We start from the raw sequence: 24,043 nt of genomic DNA on the forward strand, positions 1-24,043 counted from the left end.
GAGCAGCCTCAGATTTAAGCTTGCTGTAAAGCATGCACACCAGTTTCTTGGTCTCATACAGCAGAGCTTGTAAAACAGATTATGAGTTTTACAACAATGCTAGCTGGATTAAGTTGAATGGAATAAACATAAGACATATTTTAGCTACTTTATTAATTCCTTATTTTTGATAAAGTAGAAAAAGACACCGTTCAGCTCAACTCTCTTATCTCTTGTGCAACTATTATCTAGGAAAACACAATAATCGGTTCGGGGACTTGGTATCGGCAAATATTCAATATTTAAAAATCTGATCGGGGTCGGGGGCCAAAAAAGCTAACTGGGACATCCCTAGTTTTCATGTTAGCTTTATTATTATTTCCTCCAGGTGGTTGCTTGTAAGTCTTTGAAGCTCCCTCTAACAGAGATCTAAGCAACTTTCTCTACAGCCTGTGCCGCCTGTCTTTATTAAAAGGTCACATTTAGGTGCATTTTGACCAGAAGTTCCAGGAACCCTGGTACTACTCTTCTATTACTCCATCAATCAGAAACATTCAGCATCGAAGGCCCCCTTGACCTTTGAAAAGTACTACCCCACCAAGCAGGGGCTTTTCAGAGGGACGTTAACTACCCCAGAACTTAATTTAGACCCTGGTTCCTGCTGTTGAAAGGCACATAGTTCCTGGGGAAGGTCCCTAGTTCCAGGGAAAAATTCCTGTGGTTGAAAAGCACCTTTTGTTTCCCTTTCTTTGGAGTTTTATTGTCCTTAGCTATTAAGTAATCCGTTCTTGCTGACGGACGCCACTTTTTTAAAAGGATTACAACTTCTAGTGAAAGCTGGGGTTGGCAGTCTCGGAAAACTAGCATGAATTTGAATGTAGCATTTCCTCATGACTCCGTCTAACCCCTCCCCTCCTCCCTCAGAGCTCCTCCAAAACGACGCCCCCCCGCTCACATGCACGAGCGCCGCTGACTTGCGACCATATGATCATGACTGATTCAAAACCGGTCCTCACCAAAACATTATCATAGTGAAAGTTAAAAACACAAACAAACATGGCTGCTGTTAGCACTCACAACTGTCATTCTAGCATTATCCAGTTGTACTGGTGACACGATATCAGGAGAAAAGTTATAACACATATATAATACTGTAACAGCTCTACTGTTTGTTAAACATGTTCAGTGTAGATGCTCTTAATTCCTACAGTGTTGACAGTCAGTGAAGGCATCAGGAGAGGTGTAGAGAGTGTGAGCTGGAGAGAGGAGAGACAAGAGGAGAAGTTCTTCATTCATTCAAACATTGATTGTTGTTTTGTTGGTTGGCGTGATCACGGCCGACAGTGACCGGTTATTAAAACTCAACGTGTTCACGAATCGGCTCGTCATCACTACAGCGTCTGGACTGACGCTACAGTACATCTACATTTCTGTAGGACTTAGTAAATGTCATTCATTCTTCTGCTTGTCAGAGCCTACATGGTGAGAGCTTTTTAGACTCTGATCCGGACTACAGTCCTGAGCAAAGCACCTCATCGGGTCAGAGGGGACAGGCCCGAGGTCGAGTGAGAGGGACTGTCAGTAGAGTCAGGGGAAGCAGAGGCAGGAGACGGGGACTCAGAGTGCACGCCGGGGAAATGTACGCGCAGGAGGCGGGCAGAACGGCAGGACGGGATTTGAATGGTTTAAAATTTTGGCACCCAAAAGGGCTGATTGGTTGTTGTTTTCCCAGGTTTACTCCGGCTGTAGATAGCAGCTTTTCTTCCTTATTTTTTAAGAACACATTATGTATTGATTACCATCAGGACATAAAGATCATTTTAACCAGTATAACAAAAAGTGGATCTAAATCTGATTACCAACCCCAGCTTTAATTGTCCCAAAAGATACTACAAACATCAGCACGTATAGGCTCAATCTTTCTTTTCTTAACCCGACACCTCTCGAGATTACTTCCACATGTTTCAGGTACTTCGTTTTTTTAAAGCTGATTGTCAGAGAAGACCTGAACAAAGAGCGGAGCCTGTAAGGATGCATGAATTAGTTTTCCTGTCTGCGTCAGCAAACATTGTTTCCACGCTGACATCACTGATAACAGACAATTTTAGATAACTGGGCATGTTTCTAAATTGGATTGCATTTTAAACATTCCCAGGCTCCAACACATACACACAGACACAAAAGCATGCATGCAGACACGCTGAATTAACCTCAATTACAGGGCAGCAACAGAGGCAAGAGGCGGAAAAAGGCTTAAAGTTACAGATAGAGATCTCTGACGTGAAAGTCCCTGGTTGAAAGACTCCAAAGGAAAGCCGCAGACGGAGGAAAGAACAGGCTTGACTCGTCATGCTTTCTATTCATGAAACTACTAGGTGTGTGTTTTAAAAGAAAACACATTACATGATGTCTTCGAAGTATTATTTTCCATCGCAAGAATCAATTTTATGCCAACAATGCTCAAAATAAATCCTTTATATCCTGTTTGTAGGTTTGAAAAGATAAGCCTCTTTGAACCGGAGTGCTTTGAAAATCTTGGATTTATTTTCATAGAGGGGGGGGAAAGTAGGCAGAGCAGCGAACCCCGACAGCAGAATTGAGACATGTGGAAATAAGAGCAGTGGAGCCTGGAAGAGACCTGTCACACAGGAAAAGGCCAATGAATAAAAATAGGGTTGTACGAAAGCATGTGGGGATTCTTGGAAACCACCGGGCATTGTTGCCAAGGGGAAAAAGTTGGTTCTCACACAAACACACAAACCAGTGTTCCTCCAGGCTGCTGACGCTAATAACAGCAGACCTGACCAGCTTCATCAATAAGCCCCGCCTCCCTCATGGGAGATACATACCAGCTTATTCTAAATTGTGCCAGACAGTTAAAATTAGAGGCTGTCAGTGCGTGTTTGTTGTCCTTATTTAAAAGATGCTTCACAGTTGTTGTTTTTTTATGACCCATGAATTACTTTCAGAAAGAGGAAGAATCCACATGTCTGGCTTCTTGCTGTAAAGGCACATGAGGCCGCCTCAGGCTGCAGGTGAACCCTCCCTCATCCCAGACTTATATGTATAAGAACACTGTAAAGCACACACAGAGTTGCAGAGCGGTGACTCAGTTTGTTAATGCGAATTCAAAGCTACCTGCAGTTGAAGCAGGTGGACCTGGGAGCTGCAACACAACCTGCCGAAGCAGATTAATACCTATACTTACAGGATGGAGTAGGTCTGCATAGCCCCCGTACCTACACAGAGGCCTACATGCAAAGCCAATGTGCACTTCCACTTGGCTCTGATACCAGTTTCATCCTAGAGTAACAACATACACAATATGATTTAATCAATCAATCAATCTTTATTTATATAGCTCCAAATCACGACAAATGTTATTTGAAGACTCCTTCCAAACAGAGCAGGTCTAGACCGTACTCTATGTTCTATTATTAACAAAGACCCAACATCAAGACCGGATCAGATCCAGTCCCATCTTACAGACAGGACTCAGTCTGATCTCATCTTAATCCACCATGAGCAGAGCACTTTGCAGCATTTAGCAAGTTACAGTGGCAAGGACAAACTTCCTTTAACAGGCAGAAACCTCCAGCAGGACCAGACTCATGTTAGACACACATCTGCTGAGACCGTGTTGGAGAGAGGGATAGAGGGAGATGAAGAGAGAGAGAGATGATAGTGGTGAGACGGATAGCAGTAGTTGTCTGGACTCCAGCTGATATGGATGTGCTGGACTCCAGCGGCAACAGCTTCTACTACTCGTCTCATCACTATCACCTCTCTCTCTTACTCCCCTCTATCTGTCTTTCCAGACCCAACTCGGTCGAGGCATGATGGCTGTCTAACATGAGTCTGGTTCTGCCTGAGGTTTCTGCCTGTTAAAAGGAAGTTTTTCCTCACCACTGTAACTAGCTAAATACTGTGATGTGCAATGCTCATGATGGATTAAGGTGGGGTCAGACTGAGTCTTACCCTGTCTTGAAGTTGGGTCTCTGTTCATAATTTGACATAGAGTGGTCTAGACCTCCTATGTTTGTAAAAGCGTCTTGAGATAACGTTTGTTGTGATTTGGCGCTATACAAATAAAGATTGATTGATTGATAGCTGTAGCAGCTGGAGTCTGGCACGTCCACAGCAGCAGAGATCCAGAGGAACCTACGAGACAAGGGAGCTCAGGGACTCCAGAAAAATCTATGGTTGGTGACTTTAATGGAAAAGGGAGCTCAGTTCCCTCGGCAGTCTAAGCCTATAGCAGCATAACTAAGAGCTGGTCCAAGCCTGATCCAGCTCTAACTATAAGCTTTATCAAAAAGGAAAGTTTGAAGCCTACTCTTAAAGTAGAGAGAGAGAGTGTCTGCCTCCCGGACCCTCACAGGTAGATGATTCTAAAAGAGAGGTGCCGTATGGCTGAAGACTCTACCGCCAGTACTACTTTTAGAGACTTTACGAGATGAGCAGGCCTATGGTCTATGGTTAGTAACTTTAATGGGACAGGGAGAGGAGAGGATTTAGTCACTTAGGGGTTCCAAAGGGATATCACATTAGACTTCCTGTACTCAGTAAACACATCTGGTTTAATACCAATCTTTCAGATGTTTGTAACCAGTGCATGTCAGCGTTAAACTGTGTTGGTGTTGTTTTCAACATGTTTCCTTTCCTTCTTTTTTCAGTATGCATTAATACTACTACTATAATGTATAACAGCTATGAATGCTGTGTCTTAAAGCTGCATGTCCTGCATTTCATCCCTGTTTTTGACATATTTAAGGAAGCTTTTTGACACCTTGTCCCTGTTTGTCTCTAAACGACTAACCCCTCCTCTTTAAAGACGCTTAAGCAGATGTTAAAATGTCAGACTTGGTCTTTGTGTGACCTTTCGTACTCAGCATTTATTTACCCAAAGTGTGTTGAAAGCATTCAGAAAGACTATCACCGTGGTGTCTCAACCTCGCTGCATCTTGCTGCCTTGTTGTGAAGTTTCTGTCCATATTTTATGCAAATACATCAGCATGTAGTGCTAAAGAAGCAGTATTGAATTGACCCTGGAGGAGAGCAGGTAGAAACTGACAGTCAGAGGTTTGTTCATGTAAGAAGTGGTGGTGCTGCAGAGATGTACAAAGAGAATGAAAGTGCCTGTTGGTTGTGGTTCAAAAGGTGTTTTTCAACCAGAGGAACTTTACCCCTGAACTCTGTGCTTTTCAACCGGTGGGCCCAGGGTCTAAATTTAGTTCAGGGGTAGATAATCTCCCCCCTAAGAAGACCCTGCTAGGGGGGTAGTACTTTTCAAAGGTCCCGGGACTTTCAGGGGGCGGGGCCTGCAATGCTGAACGTGTCTGATTGGTAGATTAACCGCAGTGTTTTTATTCCGCCCTCTGTCCACAATAACATCACACACATCTGTGATTCACTTGATTTCTCTTTCTTTCATTAGTTTTTATTTGTTCTATCTTTTTTGTATGTGTGTGTACTTTTCAAAAGAAGAAGCTGTGATTCTCTTGATTTAGCAGCTTGTAACAGTAGTCTTCTCTCAGCCCACCGTGAATTCTGCGTCTCTCCTCCCGGTGTTCCGGTTTTAAAAGTGACCCTGTAAACTGGAGACCTTCAGCTGAACGTGTCAGCGTTTGTGGAGTTTACACAGCTGTTGAAACACAGAGGGAGTTCCTGGGAATGCAAACTAGTTTAGTTTTTATTAAGATTTCAAAATATCCTCATCAGATGTTTAATGATGGTCTAAAGACGTTTATGAGGGATGCATCCGGCTGAAAGTCTCCAGTTAACAGGGTCGCGGTTTAAACCAAAACACCGTCCGATCTCTGCCACGGCCTTTTGAGTTCAAAAGGATTTTAAAGCCGTGTTGAAACGTCTTTGCTACTCGCGCTTATCTCCTCTCACTTGTTGATTCAGTGAATCCATCTGTGATGAAATATAGCACCATCTAAAACAGCACCAGCTGAGTCTCTTCATGCTAACAGGCTAACTGTTGTGTTGCTCATAATGATACCAGCCTGTCCGTCTGCTTCTATGGTGTCATCTGTGATGAATGGCACTCCTCTTTGTTTTACTGCCCTCTACTGGTCTAGTGGTGTAGTGCATTTACTTTTTTTCCCCCCTCCATACGTCACTGGCCTGATTTGCAGAATCTACCCGGGACTTCGGCCTGCGGTCGAAACACAGACAACAATGGGGACACAGGAACCTTTTAGTTCAGTCTTAAACATGTTCTATTTAAAAAGGCTGTAAGTGTGGAGTAGTTTCAGACATCTGTTGACATCCTCATCCAGTTCATCTAAGTGATACAAAGCAGAGTGTGCAAGAGCAGGTGTGTTTGAAAGGTCTCCTATCACTGACACTTGATTGAATGTGACACACGGCACTTTCAAAACGGCAGGCTGTGATGCCTGAAACCTCTTTTGTGCACCCTTACTCATGATCAAGCCGTGTTCTGAATGTCTCTTACTGATTATCCGGCACACAGGAGCGATGAGCTAACACAGCTCCTGGTATTATTCTGTGTGGAGGGCCTGCTCAGTATTGAGGTGATAAATTAACACTTTGGGGTCTTTATTTAATAAACACTTTCTGTGTGCTCTTTGCTCCAGGTTCCCAAAGCTGGAGAAAATTTCATCCGTCTGAGCAAAAAAGGATACTACAATGGGACAGTCTTCCACAGGTCCATCCGCAATTTCATGGTAAGGACTTTCACCGAATAGAGGCTTCTCTGCCTCCATTAAAGCCACCATGAAATGTCTTTGGGGGTCTTCTCGTATGCACAACACCAGGTTTTATGACTGCAGTTTTAAAGTCCCAATATTTGATTCTCCATTTCCCACATAGAGATCCCTGAGGCTTATTTTCACATCATTACATTTCTCCTTTTTATTGCTACTCTTGCATCAGGTCATCAGAAAACAAAATGTAAAATGCTGCTGTTATGTTGACCACACCAAATTCAATCTCCCTTTAAAACCAGTTATTAATTTCAGTGTACACAAACTTCACTCATTTACTGAGCTTCCTAACTTTCCCAAAACTTAGATATTGTTTGATTCAAATTTAAATTAGGGTCATCTCCGGCTTTGATTGTTGCTTAGAGCGCTGATCTGCAATGTGTTGTGGATGCAATGGAAATATTTGTAACCCTTTGGATTGAAGGGGAGGTTCTGGGTGTATATGTGGTTTTTATTCTTTTTTTTTCTGTTTGTTTGTTTTTGTTATCATAATTTTTACCTTTTTTATTTATTTATTTTAAAGATATTTACCTATTTTTTTTATTGTATCTTTATTGTTAGTTTTTTCTTTATTTCTCCTCTATTTATTTGTTGTCTCATTTAAATTGTGATTATTATTTAAAAGTATCATATTATTTTATTTTTTTCTATTCTCTATTTCTTTCTAATTTGAATTACTATAATTATTATACAGAATATTATTTTATTTTCTGCATTTATTTATTTTTTGAATTTAAATTATTAGAATTATTATTTAAAATTATTAGTATCATTTTTCATCAACTAATTTATTCACTAATCTACTTATTTTTGTTTTCTCTAAAAAAAAAACATCAATAATCAACATTTTTTTAAGTTGATCATCTGTATATAATGTGTAAAAAATTCAAATAACCAGCTCTTTGAATGAATGACTAAATAAACAAATAAACAAACAAATAAATAAATAAATAAACAAACAAACTAGCTCAGTAGTTCCAACTCAACTCAACTTTATTTTTACAGCACCTTTCATACATTCAAGCATGCATCCCAGAGTGCTTCACAAAAGAGCCGAGAGACAGAAAACAACAGAAATGAGTAAAATAATAAAATAGAATAATAAAGAAGAATAAAGAAGAATAATAAAACAAAATAAAAATCAATACAGTAAAATCAATAAAAATAAATAAGGGTAGAAAGCTAAATGAAAAATCAGTTAAAGTACAAAACACAAGAAATAAATAGATAACTAAGGCAAGGCAAGGCAAGGCAGCTCAATGTGCTTTACATTAAAACATTAAAAGCATTGGAGACATTCAGACAGTCAGACAGACATAAAAGAACACAATTAAAATGACAAATATAATAAAACAGAAATTTTAATTTAAAGTGGGTTAAAATGAGCTAAGCTAGGAAGGCAGTGGCAAATAAAAAAGTCTTAATCTTTGATTTAAAAGAGGTGAGAGTTGGAGCAGACCTGCAGCTTTCAGGGAGTGTGTTCCAGATATGTGGTGCATAATGACTAAACGCTGCTTCACCATGTTTCGTTCTGACTCTTGGGACTGAAAGCAGACCAGTACCTGATGACCTCAGAGGTCGAGGTGGTTCATAAAGTAGTAGCAGATCAGCAATGTATTTTGGGCCTAAACCATTCAGTGCTTTATAAACCATCAGCAGGATTTTAAAGTCTATTCTCTGACAGACAGGAAGCCAGTGTAGGGATCTAAGAACTGGAGTGATGTGGTCTACTTTCTTGGTCCTTGTTAGGACTCGAGCAGCAGCATTCTGTATGAGCTTCAGCCGTCTGATGGACTTTTTAGGGAGTCCTGTAAAGACCCCGTTACAGTAGTCTAGTCTGCTAAAGATAAATGCATGGACGAGTTTTTCTGCATCCTGCTGAGACATAAGTCCTTTAATCCTTGATATATTCTTAAGGTGATAGTAGGCGGACTTTGTAATTGTCTTAATGTGGCTGCTGAAATTAAGGTCTGAGTCTAAGACTACACCAAGGTTTCTGGCTTGGTTTGAACATTTCATCTGTGCAGATTGGAGCTGAGCAGTAACCTTTAACCTTTCTTCCTCCAAAAACAATCATTTCAGTTTTTTCTTTGTTGAACTGAAGAAAGTTCTGGCTCGTCCAGTCATTGATTTGTTCAATGCATTTACTCAGTGTTTGTATGGGACTATAATCCCCTGGTGATATGGTGATGTAAATGTGTGTGTCATCTGCATAGCTATGGTATTTTATTTTGTTGTTTCTTATTATCTGACCTAAGGGGAGCATGTAGATGTTGAATAGTAGAGGCCCCAGAATGGATCCCTGAAAAATTCTGGTATTTCAGACCCCTCCAATCCCTCACACTACGCACCGACAGCTGAACATACGTCCATGTCTTTAGAATTTATTGAAAAATTGTCTCCAAAAAAACTTCAGTGTATGACTTCAAGGCCACTTTAAACAAAGCAGGCGATTGAAAGTGACACAGCAACACTTAACGTCATTACTACTGATGTGTGGGCGACCCAACGTTAGTGGAGGTGAAGGCGAGTGTGAGATACGACTCGTCCGGACTTCTTGTCTTTGTTTTGGTAGTCGTGTGGTTGATTGTCAGCCTTGCTTCTACCTGGAGGTTCTTACACAGCGGTGGTGGTCATGCTTTGGGAGCAGTGCAGAACTCCAGGGTTTTGTGTCCCCCTAGTTTGGAAAAGTTCTCATCTTCCTGTGATGTTTATGTTCTTGAATGAGTAAAGTTTGATGGTTTAAGTTGCATTGAGGACAGTTTGAAAGTAATGAATTCATATGTGTGTATAATTTACGATTCTCTTCTTCTCTTGAAATAATAATAACGCCTTTTCCTTTTGCTGCTGAATGAATAAACACGTCTTTGTACTGCGGCTCCCTCTCCACCTGAAGCCTGGCAGCTCAGATGGAGAATTTGAAAAGGCACGTCTCTGATCAGCCGCCGCTCTGTGCATTTCAGAGGAGCCGCTCCCATAATTAAAGTGGCTCTGAGTGGTCATCTGGTTTCGAGAGGACCCTTACCTTTTTTTCATCCTGTCTCCTGGTTTTCATACACCGTGTGGCGCGCTGTGAGTTGTGTATCCATAATTACCGAGCCACTTACGCCTTCTCGGACTTTTAGCCGCTGAAAGGAGAGGGAGGGCGGCCTTGGAGAGAATAATTTCATGGCAACAAACACGGAACAGAGCTGTGGCCTTTACTGTCCTTTAAAGGGGACATATCATGCAAAATTGACTTTCTAATGGTTCTCTACCTGAAATATGTGTCCCTGTCTACAAACCCCCCGAGAATGAAAAGAATCCATTCTGCCCCTGTTCTGATTTCTCCACCTTTCTGTAAATGTGTGCTGAAACCAGCCATTTCAGACTTCAGTGTTTTTGTTACGTAACAACAATATCCGGTCTGTCACGGAGTCAGAGCTCGGAGCTTGTTCAGCCCATAGACTGTATAAAATACAACTCAACCCTTCCTCCGTTTTTCATTCCCTGCACACATGTGTGCTAACAAGGAGCTTAGGAGGGAGGCATGCTAGTTGTAGGCTGTCTTAATAAACACAAAGGTCGGTTTTACTCCCCACGTCTGCAGATTTGAAGATCTAGTGGATGATTTTTATTTGTCATGGAAAAGTGCTAGCGCTAGTTAGCATAGCCACATAGCTACATGTTCATAGCTGTAGCTGTGTACCAAGACACATGTCTACATACTGACAGATGAAACAACAAGAAACACAGAATCTGTGACCAATCCTTCAGAAAGGTCCTGCTGCCTTTCTGGCAGAGGTCGGTTTTACTCCCCACGTCTGCAGATTTGAAGATCTAGTGGATGATTTTTATTTATCATGGATAAGTGCTAGCGCTAGTTAGCATAGCCACATAGCTACATGTTAGCTGTGTACCAAGACACACGTCGACATACTGATAAATAAAACAACAAGAAACACTAAATCTGTGACCAATGGTTCAGAAAGGTCCTGCTGCAGGCGCCTCTCAATCAGGATCAGATTCTGGATCAGATTCAGAGGGTTGAAGTAACGCGGGTCTGTGAGCAGCCGTGTATATTCAGCCAACATGTAAACATTAGATCAACGTGCTGGAGAGCCGAGGCCACATCCACTTCCTGAGGGGGCGTGGTCAGAGGGAAAACAGACTGTTCTGAGGAGGGCTGAAGAAGAGGGTTTTTCAGGCAGACCAAAATCTGATTTCAAAGTGTTTTTATGAGCATAAACTTTAAAGACATGTTTTGGGGACCTCTTAGACCAATATATGTTGATGAAAAAAGCGTGATATGTCACCTTTAACGTCATGTGGGCGACCCAACGTTAGTGGAGGTTCGAAAATATTAAACTTACGAGTTAAGCTTCTTCTTAACTTTTTAAATCATAAGTGATGCTAAAGAAGCAGTTCCTCTATCAGCTTGGCCGTCGTTCACTTTCACTTTCTGAAACCAGAAATCCAGCAGCGCCTGACCCAGCATCCTGTAGCTCAGATCCAACAGAGCAGTCAGACTACACACTACCTCCAGACACAGTATGTAGTATGCAGTGCGTACTGCATACTACATTTCTAGGTAGTATGAAGCAATCCGTTTCAAAAACAGCCGTTTCAACTGAGAGTGCTGAGACAGAAAGTCTCTGAATCACATTGGTCTGTGAATAGAATATAGAAGCTGCAAGGGCTAAAAAACAGCGTTAGTGGACACAGAGTCACGTTTCTGTCGTGAACAGTTCGGGTTTTATTCTGAATTTTCATCACATGTTTGTATGAAGTTGTGGTTTGGTGTGGATCGCTCCGTGGTCTCACAGGCGTGTTAAATGCGTCTCTTTATTAACACAAACAGAAGCCTACAGAGAGCCACTCAGCTCAACTTTGCTCCCTGGCAGCTCTCGCAGGCAGAACCCCCCCGCCTGTGTATATTAAAACAAGAAGTCCAAGGAAATGCACAGAGCAGTACTCAGCTATATAAACAGTGATAGGAAAGTTGAGTCTTTACAATGAACAATAGAGGCCTGTGTCCTGCAAGCGTATTCACTGGCTGCTTGTGCTCACGAGGAACATGCCTCCAGGTTGGAAACGTGACACAAGGAAAAACTGTAAAGTCTCTCTTTACCTCTGAACAGCTATTTTCTGATTCAAAGTAAAGGAAGCAGCTCTTTATAAATCTGACGTCAGCCGAACCTAACACAGTGTTTTTTGTTTCCAGATTCAAGGAGGGGACCCCACTGGCACCGGCACAGGTAAGATGATGACTGCGTTTAAACCACATTTGGGATTACATAACACCATCTGTGGTGAATTATTTATAGCTCCTTTTTGGACGCTCTGGGTAAATACCTCTTGCAACTGAGGATGCAAGCCAAGAGTGTTACTAAATATAATCAGAGAAGGCACATGGGAGCACAGGAGACCCACATACAGAAAATAAAGGGGGGTGATGTAATGGAAGAGGGCTGAGAAGTGTGTGCGACAGAACTGGGGTGTGGTGATCAACCAATCAAGCAGCATTTGGTGTAGCTCCCCTCCTTTTAAAGCCAGTTTAAGAGACAGCTCGGTTGTAATTGACTCCTCAGCCTCGCAGAGTTAATTTCCTGCCCCGGTGTCGTCTGATGCACAGAGAGTGCTGTGTGTCTGCAAACTGCGGCCACCGTGACAGATTTATGAAGGTGCAGAATTCCCGACCTGTGGGTGAAACTGTCCTCATCACCCTGACTAAACAAGGTGTGCACACAGCTCGCGAACAGGGCTGTAACTGTGGATTTGAGCTTTAAACAGACGAACATTCAGGGAGGTGTTGTCACCATGGTGTAGATTTCTGTGCAAGAAAAAGACAAAGGATTGCACCCAGTTTGTGTGCTAAGTGTTGCCTCATTCTTAGTGCAGTTGTCAGATGTAGGCTAATGGATTTCACTGTGGATCATCTTCAGTTGGGACTTTGACCCAAACAGACAGGTCCACTTTAAAGGGTCTCACAGGGATGTCCTGCAGAGTACATGCTCACTTGCTTCAAGTTTTGTGTGTGTATGTATGTGTGTGTTTGTGTGTGTTTGTGTGTGTGGAGCAGGCCGGGGGAATGGCAAAACTCAACTCTCAACTCATTTTTTTTTATATCACACCTTTCATACATTCATACAAGCATGCAGCTCAAAGTGCTTCACAAAAGATCAGAGAGACAGAAAATAACAGCAATAGGTAACATGATACAAGGCTAAACAAAATAGAGGAAAGTAATTTTATTTAAAAATTAGAATAAATCACAAGAAATACAATTAAATATTGAAATAAATTAGATAACATTGATATCAGAAAATAAAATAAATAAAATAAAATCAGATAAATCAAAAAAGTAAAATTAAATCGGTAAAATAAGAAAGTCATTACAATAAAATCAACAATATAAAATGTAATAAATATCACAAAGATAGAATAAATTCGTTACTGTAAAATTAAAATAAGATAAATACCAGAAACATAAAATTAAATAAATAACAGTAAATTAAAATAAAATCATTACAATAAAATCAACAACATAAAATGTAATAAATATCACAAAGATAGAATAAATTCATTACTGTAAAATTAAAATAAGATAAATACCAGAAACATAAAATAAAACAGTAAATTAAAATAAAATCATTCCAATAAAATCAATAAAGTAAGATTAGATAAAAAACAGACAAATAAGATAAGGAAAGTCATTACAATAAAATCAATAACTTAAAATTTGATAAATATAAAAAATAGAATAAAACCATTACTGTGAAATAAAATAAATCAGTTGAAGCAAATTAAATCATTGCAATAAAATCAATAAAATCAGATAGATATCAGAAAAATAAAATAAAACAATTAAAATAAGAATAGATAAAATCAGATACTTTCAGAAAGTAAAATAAATAATAACAATAAAATAAAATAAATAAAATAAGATAATGATCTGAAAAAATAAATTAAATCAATAAAATAAAATCAGATTAAAAGCAGAAAAATAAAGATATAATAAGATAAAAATAAAATTGATGGAAATAATGCTGTCCAGTACTAACTTACTCCAAATTAAAACCCAGATTAAAAAGGTAAGTCTTTCTCTAACTCTTAAAACCCCCTAAAGAGCTCACCATAAATAAGATGTGGGAACCCATGGTGTGACACTGTCTTTTGGATTCTGATGTTCCAGTGTCAGAGAAAATCCCTCACATTTAAAGCTCCCCCTCTCTCTGCAGAGACACATCCTGCAGCCTGCTCAGTGTAGCGTTAACACTCTCCCCAAGTTCAGATGAGCCTCATCGATCTAAAACCTTCAGAGACACTTTGAAGAGAGTCATGTTTTAAACATCGACTTGTGATTGAAATCCCAGAAAAGTATTGAAAGTAAGAAACCAGAAGCACATCATCCAAAGTTTTGAAACGCACAAATAATGCTTCCTTTAGTGGAGATACTTTACAGCTGTCAGCCGGTGGAGGATGTTTTCATGTTCCATCTCAGGAGGACAAAGTTTAAGACTGTGGTATTTTTGAATTACAGCAGAAGCAATGCAGTTTGATTTACACTACCGTTCAAAAGTTTGGGGTCACTTAGAAATGTCCTTATTTTTGAAAGAAAAGCACAGTTTTTTCCAATAAAGATGACATTGAATTAATCAGAAATACACTATACATTGTTAATGTGGTAAATGACTATTCTAGCTGCAAACGTCTGGTTTTTAATGGAATATCTACATAGGTGTATAGAGGCTCATTCCAGAAACCATCACTCCAGTGTTCTAATGGTACATTGTGTTTGCTAATCGCTTTAGAAAGCTAATGGATGATTAGAAACATCTTCAAAACCCTTGTGCAGTTACGTTAGTACAGCTGAAAACGGTTTTGCTGGTTAGAGAAGCTGTAAAACTGGCCTTTCTTTGAGCTAGTTGAGTATCTGGAGCATCACATTTGTGGGTTCGATTATACTCTCAAAATGGCCAGAAAAAGAGAACTTTCATATGAAACTCCACAGTCTATTCTTGTTCTTAGAAATGAAGGCTATTCCATGCGAGAAATTGCCAAGAAACTGAACATTTTCTACAACGATGTGTACTACTCCCTTCAGAGAACAGCACAAACAGGCTCTAACCAGAGTAGAAAGAGAAGTGGGAGGCCCCGGTGCACAACTGAGCAAGAAGACAAGTACAGTAGAGAATCTAGTTTGAGAAATAGACGCCTCACAGGTCCTGAACTGGCAGCTTCATTAAATGGTACCTGCAAAACGCCAGTGTCAACGTCTACAGTGAAGAGGTGACTCCGGGATGCTGGCCTTCTAGGCAGAGTGGCAAAGAAAAAGCCATATCTGAGACTGGCCAATAAAAGGAAAAGATTAATATGTGCAAAAGAACACAGACATTGGACAGAGGAAGATTGGAAAAAAGTGTTATGGACAGACAAATCGAAGTTTGAGGTGTTTGGATCACACAGAAGAAGATTAGTGAGATACAGAACAAGTGAAAAGATGCTGGAAGAGTGCCTGACACCATCTGTCAAGCATGGTAGAGGTAATGTGATGGTCTGGGGATGTACATGTTCATAGCTGTAGCTGTAGCTGTGTACCAAGACACACGTCTACATACTGATAAATAAAACAACAAGAAACATTAAATCTGTGACCAATCGTTCAGAAAGGTCCTGCTGCAGGCGCCTCTCCGTCAGGATCAGATTCTGGATCAGATTCAGAGGGTTGAAGTAACGCGATCTCTGAGCAGCCGTCTATATTCAGCCAAAATGTAAACATTAGATCAACGTGCTGGAGAGCCGAGGCACATCCACTTCCGGAGGGGGCGTGGTCAGAGGGAAAACAGAGTGTTCTGAAGAGGACTGAAGAAGAGGGTTTTTCAGGCAGACCAAAATCTGATTTCAAAGTGTTTTTTTGAGCATAAACTTTAAAGACATGTTTTGGGGACCTCTTAGACCAATATATATTGATGAAAAAAGCGTGATATGTCACCTTTAAGCTTATGGTGAGGGTTAATATGTAATATGTGTTGTTTTTTTTACCTTCTCTGTCACTCCCCTGTCATGTATGATCGAGTCACACTCAGGCGAAATGTCAGCGAGAAGATAAATTATGCAGAAATGTCACCCGGGGAAGTTGACGGCTGCACAAAGCCTCTGAAGCATTCAAACTCCTGCATGCACACACACACACACACACACATACAGCACATACTGTACATGTGTGACGGCGCAGTGAAACACACCTCAGGGCCACAGATCCTCTCCCCCTGTGGGACACCAATAAGCTCCTGCAGTGTGTATTCCTGTACTCCTCATGATGATTCTTAATGATGAAGTCGCTCTGCAATAATGATTCACAGCTGAAAGGCTCTCAACACGACTCCACGTTCAAGGGCAAACAGGCCTTTTGAGTCTTAGGGAAACACGCAGCGCCTCACGTCTGACTCTGTGATGGCGCAGTAATTTAAATGAATGTACTGATGGAGTTATTAATTTGTGTCGTTTCCTTGCTGACTTTATTTATTTCACTGGGGTTTACTTGTTCTTGGATCGTTGTGCATAGCGGAGCAGAAAATTAAGCCCTGTTTGAACCCAGTCTTATCAGCTCTACTCCCTGAAGTGTAATCAGTTTTGTTTACACACAGTAATTCCCAGATGGTGTAAAAATTGACGTATTAACTCTGACTTCTTCTAGAAAGTGCTGATGTAATCAACTTTGTAGACAAAAACAAGAAACATAAAATCGGTTTCTTAGATTATGTTTAAAATACAAACGTTTCCCACTTCTGTTGTTTAAATGTCAGCGGTTACAAAAGAAGGTTTCTTGTAATCTAACTAGGTGATCATCATCATAAGACTTGATGCTGACACTGACTTTCTTTTTCTTGTCATTTTACGCAACAAAAGTCCTTTTCTTGAACATTTATTGAATTAAAATGTTTATTTTTTCGTCCTCTAAAATGACTGATAGTGATTGAGGAGTTGTTTCCATTTTTTAGAGCTCTACTGTCCACCTTCCACCGTCCTACCTCACAGGGAGATCTTTTAGAGTATCATGGAGAGGAGAAGTGTCCAATATGCATGGCTTATCAACAGGGGTACCTCAAGGGTCAGTGCTTGGTCCCCTCCTGTTCTCAATTTACACCACATCACTTGGTGCAGTGATCCGCTCCCATGGCTTTTCCTATCACTGCTATGCAGATGATACACAGCTTTTCCTGTCTTTCCCACCTGACGACACAACTGTCTCAGCCCGGATCTCATCCTGCCTTGCTGACATTTCTAAATGGATGAGGGAACGTCACCTACAGCTCAACCTGTCCAAGACTGAGCTTATTATCATTCCAGCCAGTCCCACTATGGACCCACAGATCAATATCCAGTTTGGATCACAAAACCTCATGCCCACTAAGTCTGCCCGAAATCTGGGAGTCATGATCGATGACCAGCTAACCTTCAAGGTTCATGTTGCCTCGATTGCTCAGTCCTGCCGTTTTTCCCTCTATAACATCAAGAGGATCAGACCCTACCTGACAGAACACGCAACACAGCATGTCACGCATTGACTACTGCAACTCTCTACTGGCAGGCCTCCCTGCATTCACGTATTTAGCCCTTTATTATTGTGCCGTTGTTAAGATCATAACAGTGTTCTGTACTCTATTAACAAGTCTCACTTCTAAATAAAACCCCAGCCTCAGCTTGTCTGCTAATTAAACTCCTCACTGTACATGTTGTACATCACACTTTAATGTGAGCTGACTGTACGGGGACATTTTTCACAGTCCTCCTTTTCAGCTGTCAGAGCCAGACGAAACATCATCACGACAAAACGACTCGGTGGTTTTGAAGATGTTTAAAAGTGACACCTGCTCGAATAATGAGATGATCTACTATCCTCTGTGTGTCTGACTCTCTCTCTCTCTCTCTCTCTCTTTGCTCTCAGGAGGAGAATCCTTCTGGGGGAAACCTTTCAAGGATGAGTTTCGACCCAACCTGTCCCACACCGGCCGAGGGGTCCTCAGCATGGCAAACTCTGGTCCAAACACCAACAAGTCACAATTGTAAGGAATACTTTTAACAGCCTAAACTTTAAAACATGAGCTCTGTGCTACAAAATCAGACCACAGAGAATCATACAGCTTTTTCCACCCTTTGATTTCTTTGCTGAGGCTCCACAGGGTGAAAGACGAGGAAGAACCATCCACTGTTATGACATGTCCTTACTTCTTTTTTTGCACATTGAGTAGATATTTTTGGTAAATAAGTCAATTTGATCAATAATTCCCAAAGAAAAGTGTTATTTTTGAGCATTTCTAGAGTTTGTGAGAACAGCTTTTTATTGTCTTGGTGGTCTAATTTAACCCTTTGTGATCAAGAGGCGTTTTTCAACTGGAGGAACTTGACCCTGGAACTCGTGCGTTTTGACCGGTGGAACCAGGGTCTAAATTTAGTTCAGGGGTAGATAATCTCCCCCCTAAAAAGCCCCTGCTAGGGGGGTTGTACTTTTCAAAAAAGCCCCAGGACTTTCAGGGAGGCGGGGCCTGCATTGCTGAGCGTGTCTGATTGGTAGATTAACCGCAGTGTTTTTATTCCGCCCGCCGTCCACATTAACATCACACACATCTGTGATTCACTTGATTTCTCTTTATTTCATTAGTTTTTATTTGTTCTATCTTCTCAATCAATCAATCAATCAATCAATCAATCAATCAATCAATCAATCTTTATTTGTATAGCGCCAAATCACAACAAACGTTATCTCAAGACGCTTTTACAAACATAAAAGGTCTAGACCACTCTATGTCAAATTATGAACAGAGACCCAACTTCAAGACAGGGTAAGACTCAGTCTGACCCCACCTTAATCCACCATGAGCATTGCACATCACAGTATTTAGCTAGTTACAGTGGTGAGGAAAAACTTCCTTTTAACAGGCAGAAACCTCAGGCAGAACCAGACTCATGTTAGACGCACATCATGCCTCGACCGAGTTGGGTCTGGAAAGACAGATAGAGGGGAGTAAGAGAGAGAGGTGATAGTGATGAGACGAGTAGTAGAAGCTGTTGCCGCTGGAGTCAAGCATGTCCGTATCAGCTGCAGTCCAGATCGTACGCAGCAGGAGGTCTTACGGCAGCTCAGAGGAATCTACAAGACAAGGGAGCTCAGGGACTCCAGAAAGGTCTATGGTTAGTAACTTTAATGGGACAGGAAGAGTTAAAGTAAGTGATGAGGGGGTTGGGGGGAAGGGGGTGAGCTAGGATCCCAGTGTGTCAGTGTGCCAGTTCCCCCGGCAGTCTAGGCCTATAGCAGCATGACAAAAGCTGGTCCAAGCCTGAACCAGCTCTAACTATAAGCTTTATCAAAAAGGAAAGTTTTAAGCCTACTCTTAAAAGTAGAGAGGGTGTCTGCCTCCCGGACCCTGACTGGTAGATGATTCCAAAGGAGAGGTGCCTGATAACTGAAGTCCTGCCTGTTGTCTTCTAAAAGAAGACGCTGTGATTCTCCGGGTCAACTTTTTTGCCAATTTTTTTTTTTCGCCAATTTTTTTTTTCAATTTTTTTTCTTCAAAATTTTAATTTAAAAAAAAAAAAAAAAAAAAAAAAATTTTTGTCTTCTTTTTCATTTTTTTTTTTTTTTTTTTTAAATTTTTTGGTCAATTTTTTTTTCTCCAAAATGTCTTCTGTCACATTTTTTTTTTCAAATTTTTTTGGTCAATTTTTTTTTGTCAAATTTTTCCAAAAACCATTCACAGTCATTGTTTTTTCCATCTGTGATTCACTTGATTTCTCTTTCTTTCATTAGTTTTTATTTGTTCTATCTTTTTTGTATGTGTGTGTACCTTTCAAAAGAAGAAGCTGTGATTCTCTTGATTTAGCAGCTTGTAACAGTAGTCTTCTCTCAGCCCACCGTGAATGCGTCTCTCCTCCCGGTGTTACGGTTTTAAAAGTGACCCTGTAAACTGGAGACCTTCAGCTGAACGTGTCAGTGTTTGTGAAGTTTACACAGCTGTTGAAACACAGGCTTCCGGGTCAACTTTTTTGTCCTTTTTTTTTTTTTTCAATTTTAATTTTTCAATTTTTTTTTTTTTGTAAATTTCTTTTTTGCCCATTTATTTTTTCAATTTTTTTGGGAATTAAAAAAAAATTCAAATTTTTTTTGTAAATTTTTTTTGCCCTTTTTTTCCTGTCAAATTTATTTTTTTCATTTTTTCAATTTTTTTTTTTTCAAAGTGTTTGTCTTTTTTTTCGATTTTTTTCAAAAAAAAAATTCAATTTTTTCCAGAAACAATTCACAGTCATTGTTTTTTCCATCTGTGATTCACTTGATTTCTCTTTCTTTCATTAGTTTTTATTTGTTCTATCTTTTTTGTATGTGTGTGTACTTTTCAAAAGAAGAAGCTGTGATTCTCTTGATTTAGCAGCTTGTAACAGTAGTCTTCTCTCAGCCCCACCGTGAATGCGTCTCTCCCGGTGTTCCGGTTTTAAAAGTGACCCTGTAAACTGGAGACCTTCAGCTGAACGTGTCAGTGTTTGTGGAGTTTACACAGCTGTTGAAACACAGAGGGAGTTTTAAGATTCAATATCCTCATCATATAAGTATTTAATGATCGTCTACAAGCATTAACAAGCATGTTGTGACGCTGATATTGAAGTCTAATCCACCTGTGAGATGATAAACCGCTGTTATGTTACCAATTAGGTCTCTTCATGTGTTCTTACAGCCTTTGTTTTCTGTATAATTATATGTCTATATATTGAATTTTGATCCATATTTAATGCTGTATTTGTCCTGTTTTCTCAGCTTCATCACGTTCAGATCATGCACCTACCTTGACAGAAAGCACACAGTATTTGGAAGGTAACTGCTCTCTCTATACTTTGTTGTGTGTGTGTGTGTGTTTTTAATGTCCAAACATGTCAGTGTGTGTGTGTGAACTGTGGATTAATGACAGTGTTTTATGTAATGCCACAGCTCAGGCAGAAAGCTCTGTGAGGTGACAGCCATGTCAAACACTTACTCCCTCACTGTCTCACCCTCTGGCTTTGTTCTTTAAATCATACTTCCTTCCTTTGGAGGTCCAGACAGTACAAACAGTGTTGTGACTTCCAGTCTGACTCCTGGCTGACAGCAGTAAAAAATTTAGCAGCTGCTGAATCTGAACTAAGGGCTCTTTCGCTATCTTTCTCTCTCTCTGCTGAGCTGAGCATGATCTAAATTGGTCTCTTTTTGGAGAAAGTCCTGCCTGTTGTCCAAAAATATTCCAGCTGCCTTTAACCGACTGATTCCTCACATAGTCAACACACTTTAAAAGCTTCTGCTTTCACCTCACGTCCAGCTTTTTTTATCCTTCCCAGACTACTGCACTCTTTGCACATTTAATGGGACCAGCCATGTCGAGCCACTTCACCTGATGTATACATAATTTGAAGTCTGGCTGCACTCTGCGTGGGGCAAAAGCAAATCTGTCATGTTGGCATCCCAGCTGTAATCTGACGATGACTTGTTCGTCTCTGTAAACAGATATCTTCATGCAAATGCAGCTAAAAATCCCTTCTACACACAGCAAATCAACATGAGCATGAATTTGCTAGACTCTGTGTCAGCGTTAAGATTTCCCGACTTCTTTGAATGCACCAGAAGTTATTGATCTGGCCTCCATTCAACAAAGAAGCTTTTTAAAAGTTGTTTTCTTCTCCTCTTTGCACGACAAAGCTTGCCCTTTTAACTTTAACGAACCCAAATGTGTTTTTTTTTTTCCCCTGAATCAAATTCTCCTTCACGACACAATGTATATAACTGACGGTATTGAATATCTACGGATCATTTTGAGGTGTTCAAAATGTCAAACATGCTGAATATCAACATGTGGAGCAGGCTCATAATCTCTGTGGACATACAGTCATAAAAGTGAAGGCTCAGACTTCAACAAGGGAACTGAACAGAAACATATTCTAGACTCACAGTGTCCAGTTTTCTGTCTACTCGTTCTTATTGAGAAAAAGAAGCATGTGAACGCCACCAGGTGTCAACAGGGAGCTCAACTGGGTCATAATCAGTCCGGCGGGGGAGAAAAAAAGCGCTCGTGGAGACCTGTCACTCAGCCGCAGCCCCCAGCTGAGGGTCTCCACTGTGAGCAACACCTTCAGTCAGCTGATTCTGAAACATGCTTTAGACTTCAAACACCTCCCTGATAGCTGAACCAAACGTGAGACCACATGATGTTTGTTCCACGTGATAGAAAATCAAAACACCAAAATGTGTTCGAGTAAGTTCTTAACAATCAATTAATCGTTAACATCCCTAATCCATGGATTGAATATCTGTCTAAGCATTTACCCTGTAGATCAGTGGTGTCCAAACTTTTTTCAAAGAGGGCCACTTTTGATGTTGTCAGAATGCCTTGGGGCCAGCAGCTCCTACCGAGACTTAGGAATCCTAAGAGTTATGAAATTTCCATTTAATTTTTTTCTCAATAAATCAGGAACTAGGTAGTCCTCAGTTCTCCACAAACCGCGTTAGTGGTGCAACGGATCATCGTTGATCCGTGATCCGTACGGATGCCTCTCCACGGTTCGGCACGGATGTGGTCCGCTGATCGGTTGATGAAAAAAGTTGCGCGTGTTCACATGATGACCGCATGTTCAATCCACACTCACTCGTCAAGCGCAGCGGTAGTCATGGTAAGTGAAGGAGCAGAGGGACTTGAAAAACCTCCTGCATCTTGTAAGTCACATGTATGGGAGCATTTTGGTTTCCCTGTGAAATACAGTGAATGCTGAATGTGCTTGAGCCACGTTATGAAATTCCGTTGCGCACCCGATAGACCAGAGGCCGTCAATACGCGGCCCGCGGGCCGCATCCGGCCGCCTATTTGTGGTCCCCGAACTGTTATTCCTTCACTCTGTGTTTTGGTCGGGTCACCGTGTGTTTACCGGGACTTGTCTCCATGCCAACGATACGCAGAGAGGCTGTTACTGGGTCACTTAGAGTCCAATGCTGCGAGTGCAATTTTTAACTTTCACTTTCGTTTATGGAGCAGTTTGCATGTTGGCACTTTGCCAGCTGTAGGACCCTAGAATGCACGAAAACGGTGTGTTCACAGTTTGCAGCTCAAAGAAAAGTGGACGGTGAAAATCAGAGATTGAAAGAAGAATAGAGTGAAATTTTAGAAGTTCCTCTGCTCCTTCACTTGCCATGCCATGAAATGCAGTGAATGAGGCAGGACGGCCCACAGATAGGGTGCTTTGCACATGCAGTACATTTTGAGTTGAATGTTGTTTTTATTTAATGGGCAAAGAGTTTTACAAAATAAATGGAGGACAAAGTTATATTTGTCTTGTCTTTTTTTTTCTTTTTTTTTTTTCTTTCTTTTTTTTGCTGATCCGAAAAATGATCCGATCCGTGACTCAAAACCGTGATCCGATCCGAACCGTGAGTTTTTTGATCCGTTGCACCCCTAAACCACGTATAGATTAGCAAACTTGATCTCCTGGAGGAAAATGGTCGGGCAGTGTGAGAAAAATATTGTATCACTATTTTTCACTTCTATTTCATGTTGTTTTTAAGACTTTTCTGACCAGCAGAATACATTTTATAACAAAATGATTATTTTCCTGAGTTCTGTTTTAAGTTTAGTTTTATGCACTAAATTTTGCCTTTTCTGTACAATTTCATAATTTTGATCTTGTCCTGTGTTCTCTTTTGTGTCTTCTGAACTTTTAGTGTTCATCAAGAACATTTTCACATCATGATGAAAACATTCATTTGAAAACTTGTCAGCTTTAAGAGTTCTTGTGTTTCGTCTTTATTGCTGTCTTGCAGAATTCCCAGTGCTTTGGCTTTATACAAGTGGTCCATATGAAGCTTTTTTTTTTAACTTAGTTTTTATTTTGGTTTAGGCAAGTTAAACATTCATTTATACATCTTTACTGTATCTGTTGCTATATGGTTACATAAGATATAATAGAAAATAAACAAAACACAAAAGACATACCTTTAAATGAATGAATTAATAAATAAGAGTAAATAAAACATATGTAGAGAGATAATAGAAAAAGGAATGAAGGAAAAAATAGAAATAAAAACAAAAAGAAGTGAATAAATAAAAGAAGCTAAAAAGAGCACATCACTCCACCAACACATTCAAGGCAGGGCTCCACCTTCCGACAAACACATCCCTCTGTCATATGAAGCTTTTTGAGACGTTTCTGGATTGACTTTAGTTTTGTTTGTGCTCTTGAAAGAAACTACAAATGTACAGATGATTCAGAAGGTGATTAAGTTATGTGATATAAATAACACAATTTAAGTTTGAAGCTTGGGGCCATAATTAAATGGACCT

General features: G+C 40.4%; 1 protein-coding gene across 1 annotated transcript in view; it reads left to right on the plus strand.

Moving 5' to 3' along the window:
* Window positions 1-24,043, plus strand: part of ppil2 (peptidylprolyl isomerase (cyclophilin)-like 2) — a 60,319-nt gene that overhangs the window by 23,569 nt on the left and 12,707 nt on the right. The window contains exons 13-16 of the mRNA XM_034692341.1: window positions 6,585-6,674; window positions 11,917-11,950; window positions 17,644-17,761; window positions 20,503-20,559. Of these exons, the coding sequence (XP_034548232.1) occupies window positions 6,585-6,674; window positions 11,917-11,950; window positions 17,644-17,761; window positions 20,503-20,559 (299 nt within the window). The remainder of the gene's footprint in view (window positions 1-6,584; window positions 6,675-11,916; window positions 11,951-17,643; window positions 17,762-20,502; window positions 20,560-24,043) is intronic.

This window comes from Notolabrus celidotus, chromosome 9 (assembly GCF_009762535.1).
Source record: "Notolabrus celidotus isolate fNotCel1 chromosome 9, fNotCel1.pri, whole genome shotgun sequence".
Taxonomy (NCBI): Eukaryota; Metazoa; Chordata; class Actinopteri; order Labriformes; family Labridae; genus Notolabrus; species Notolabrus celidotus.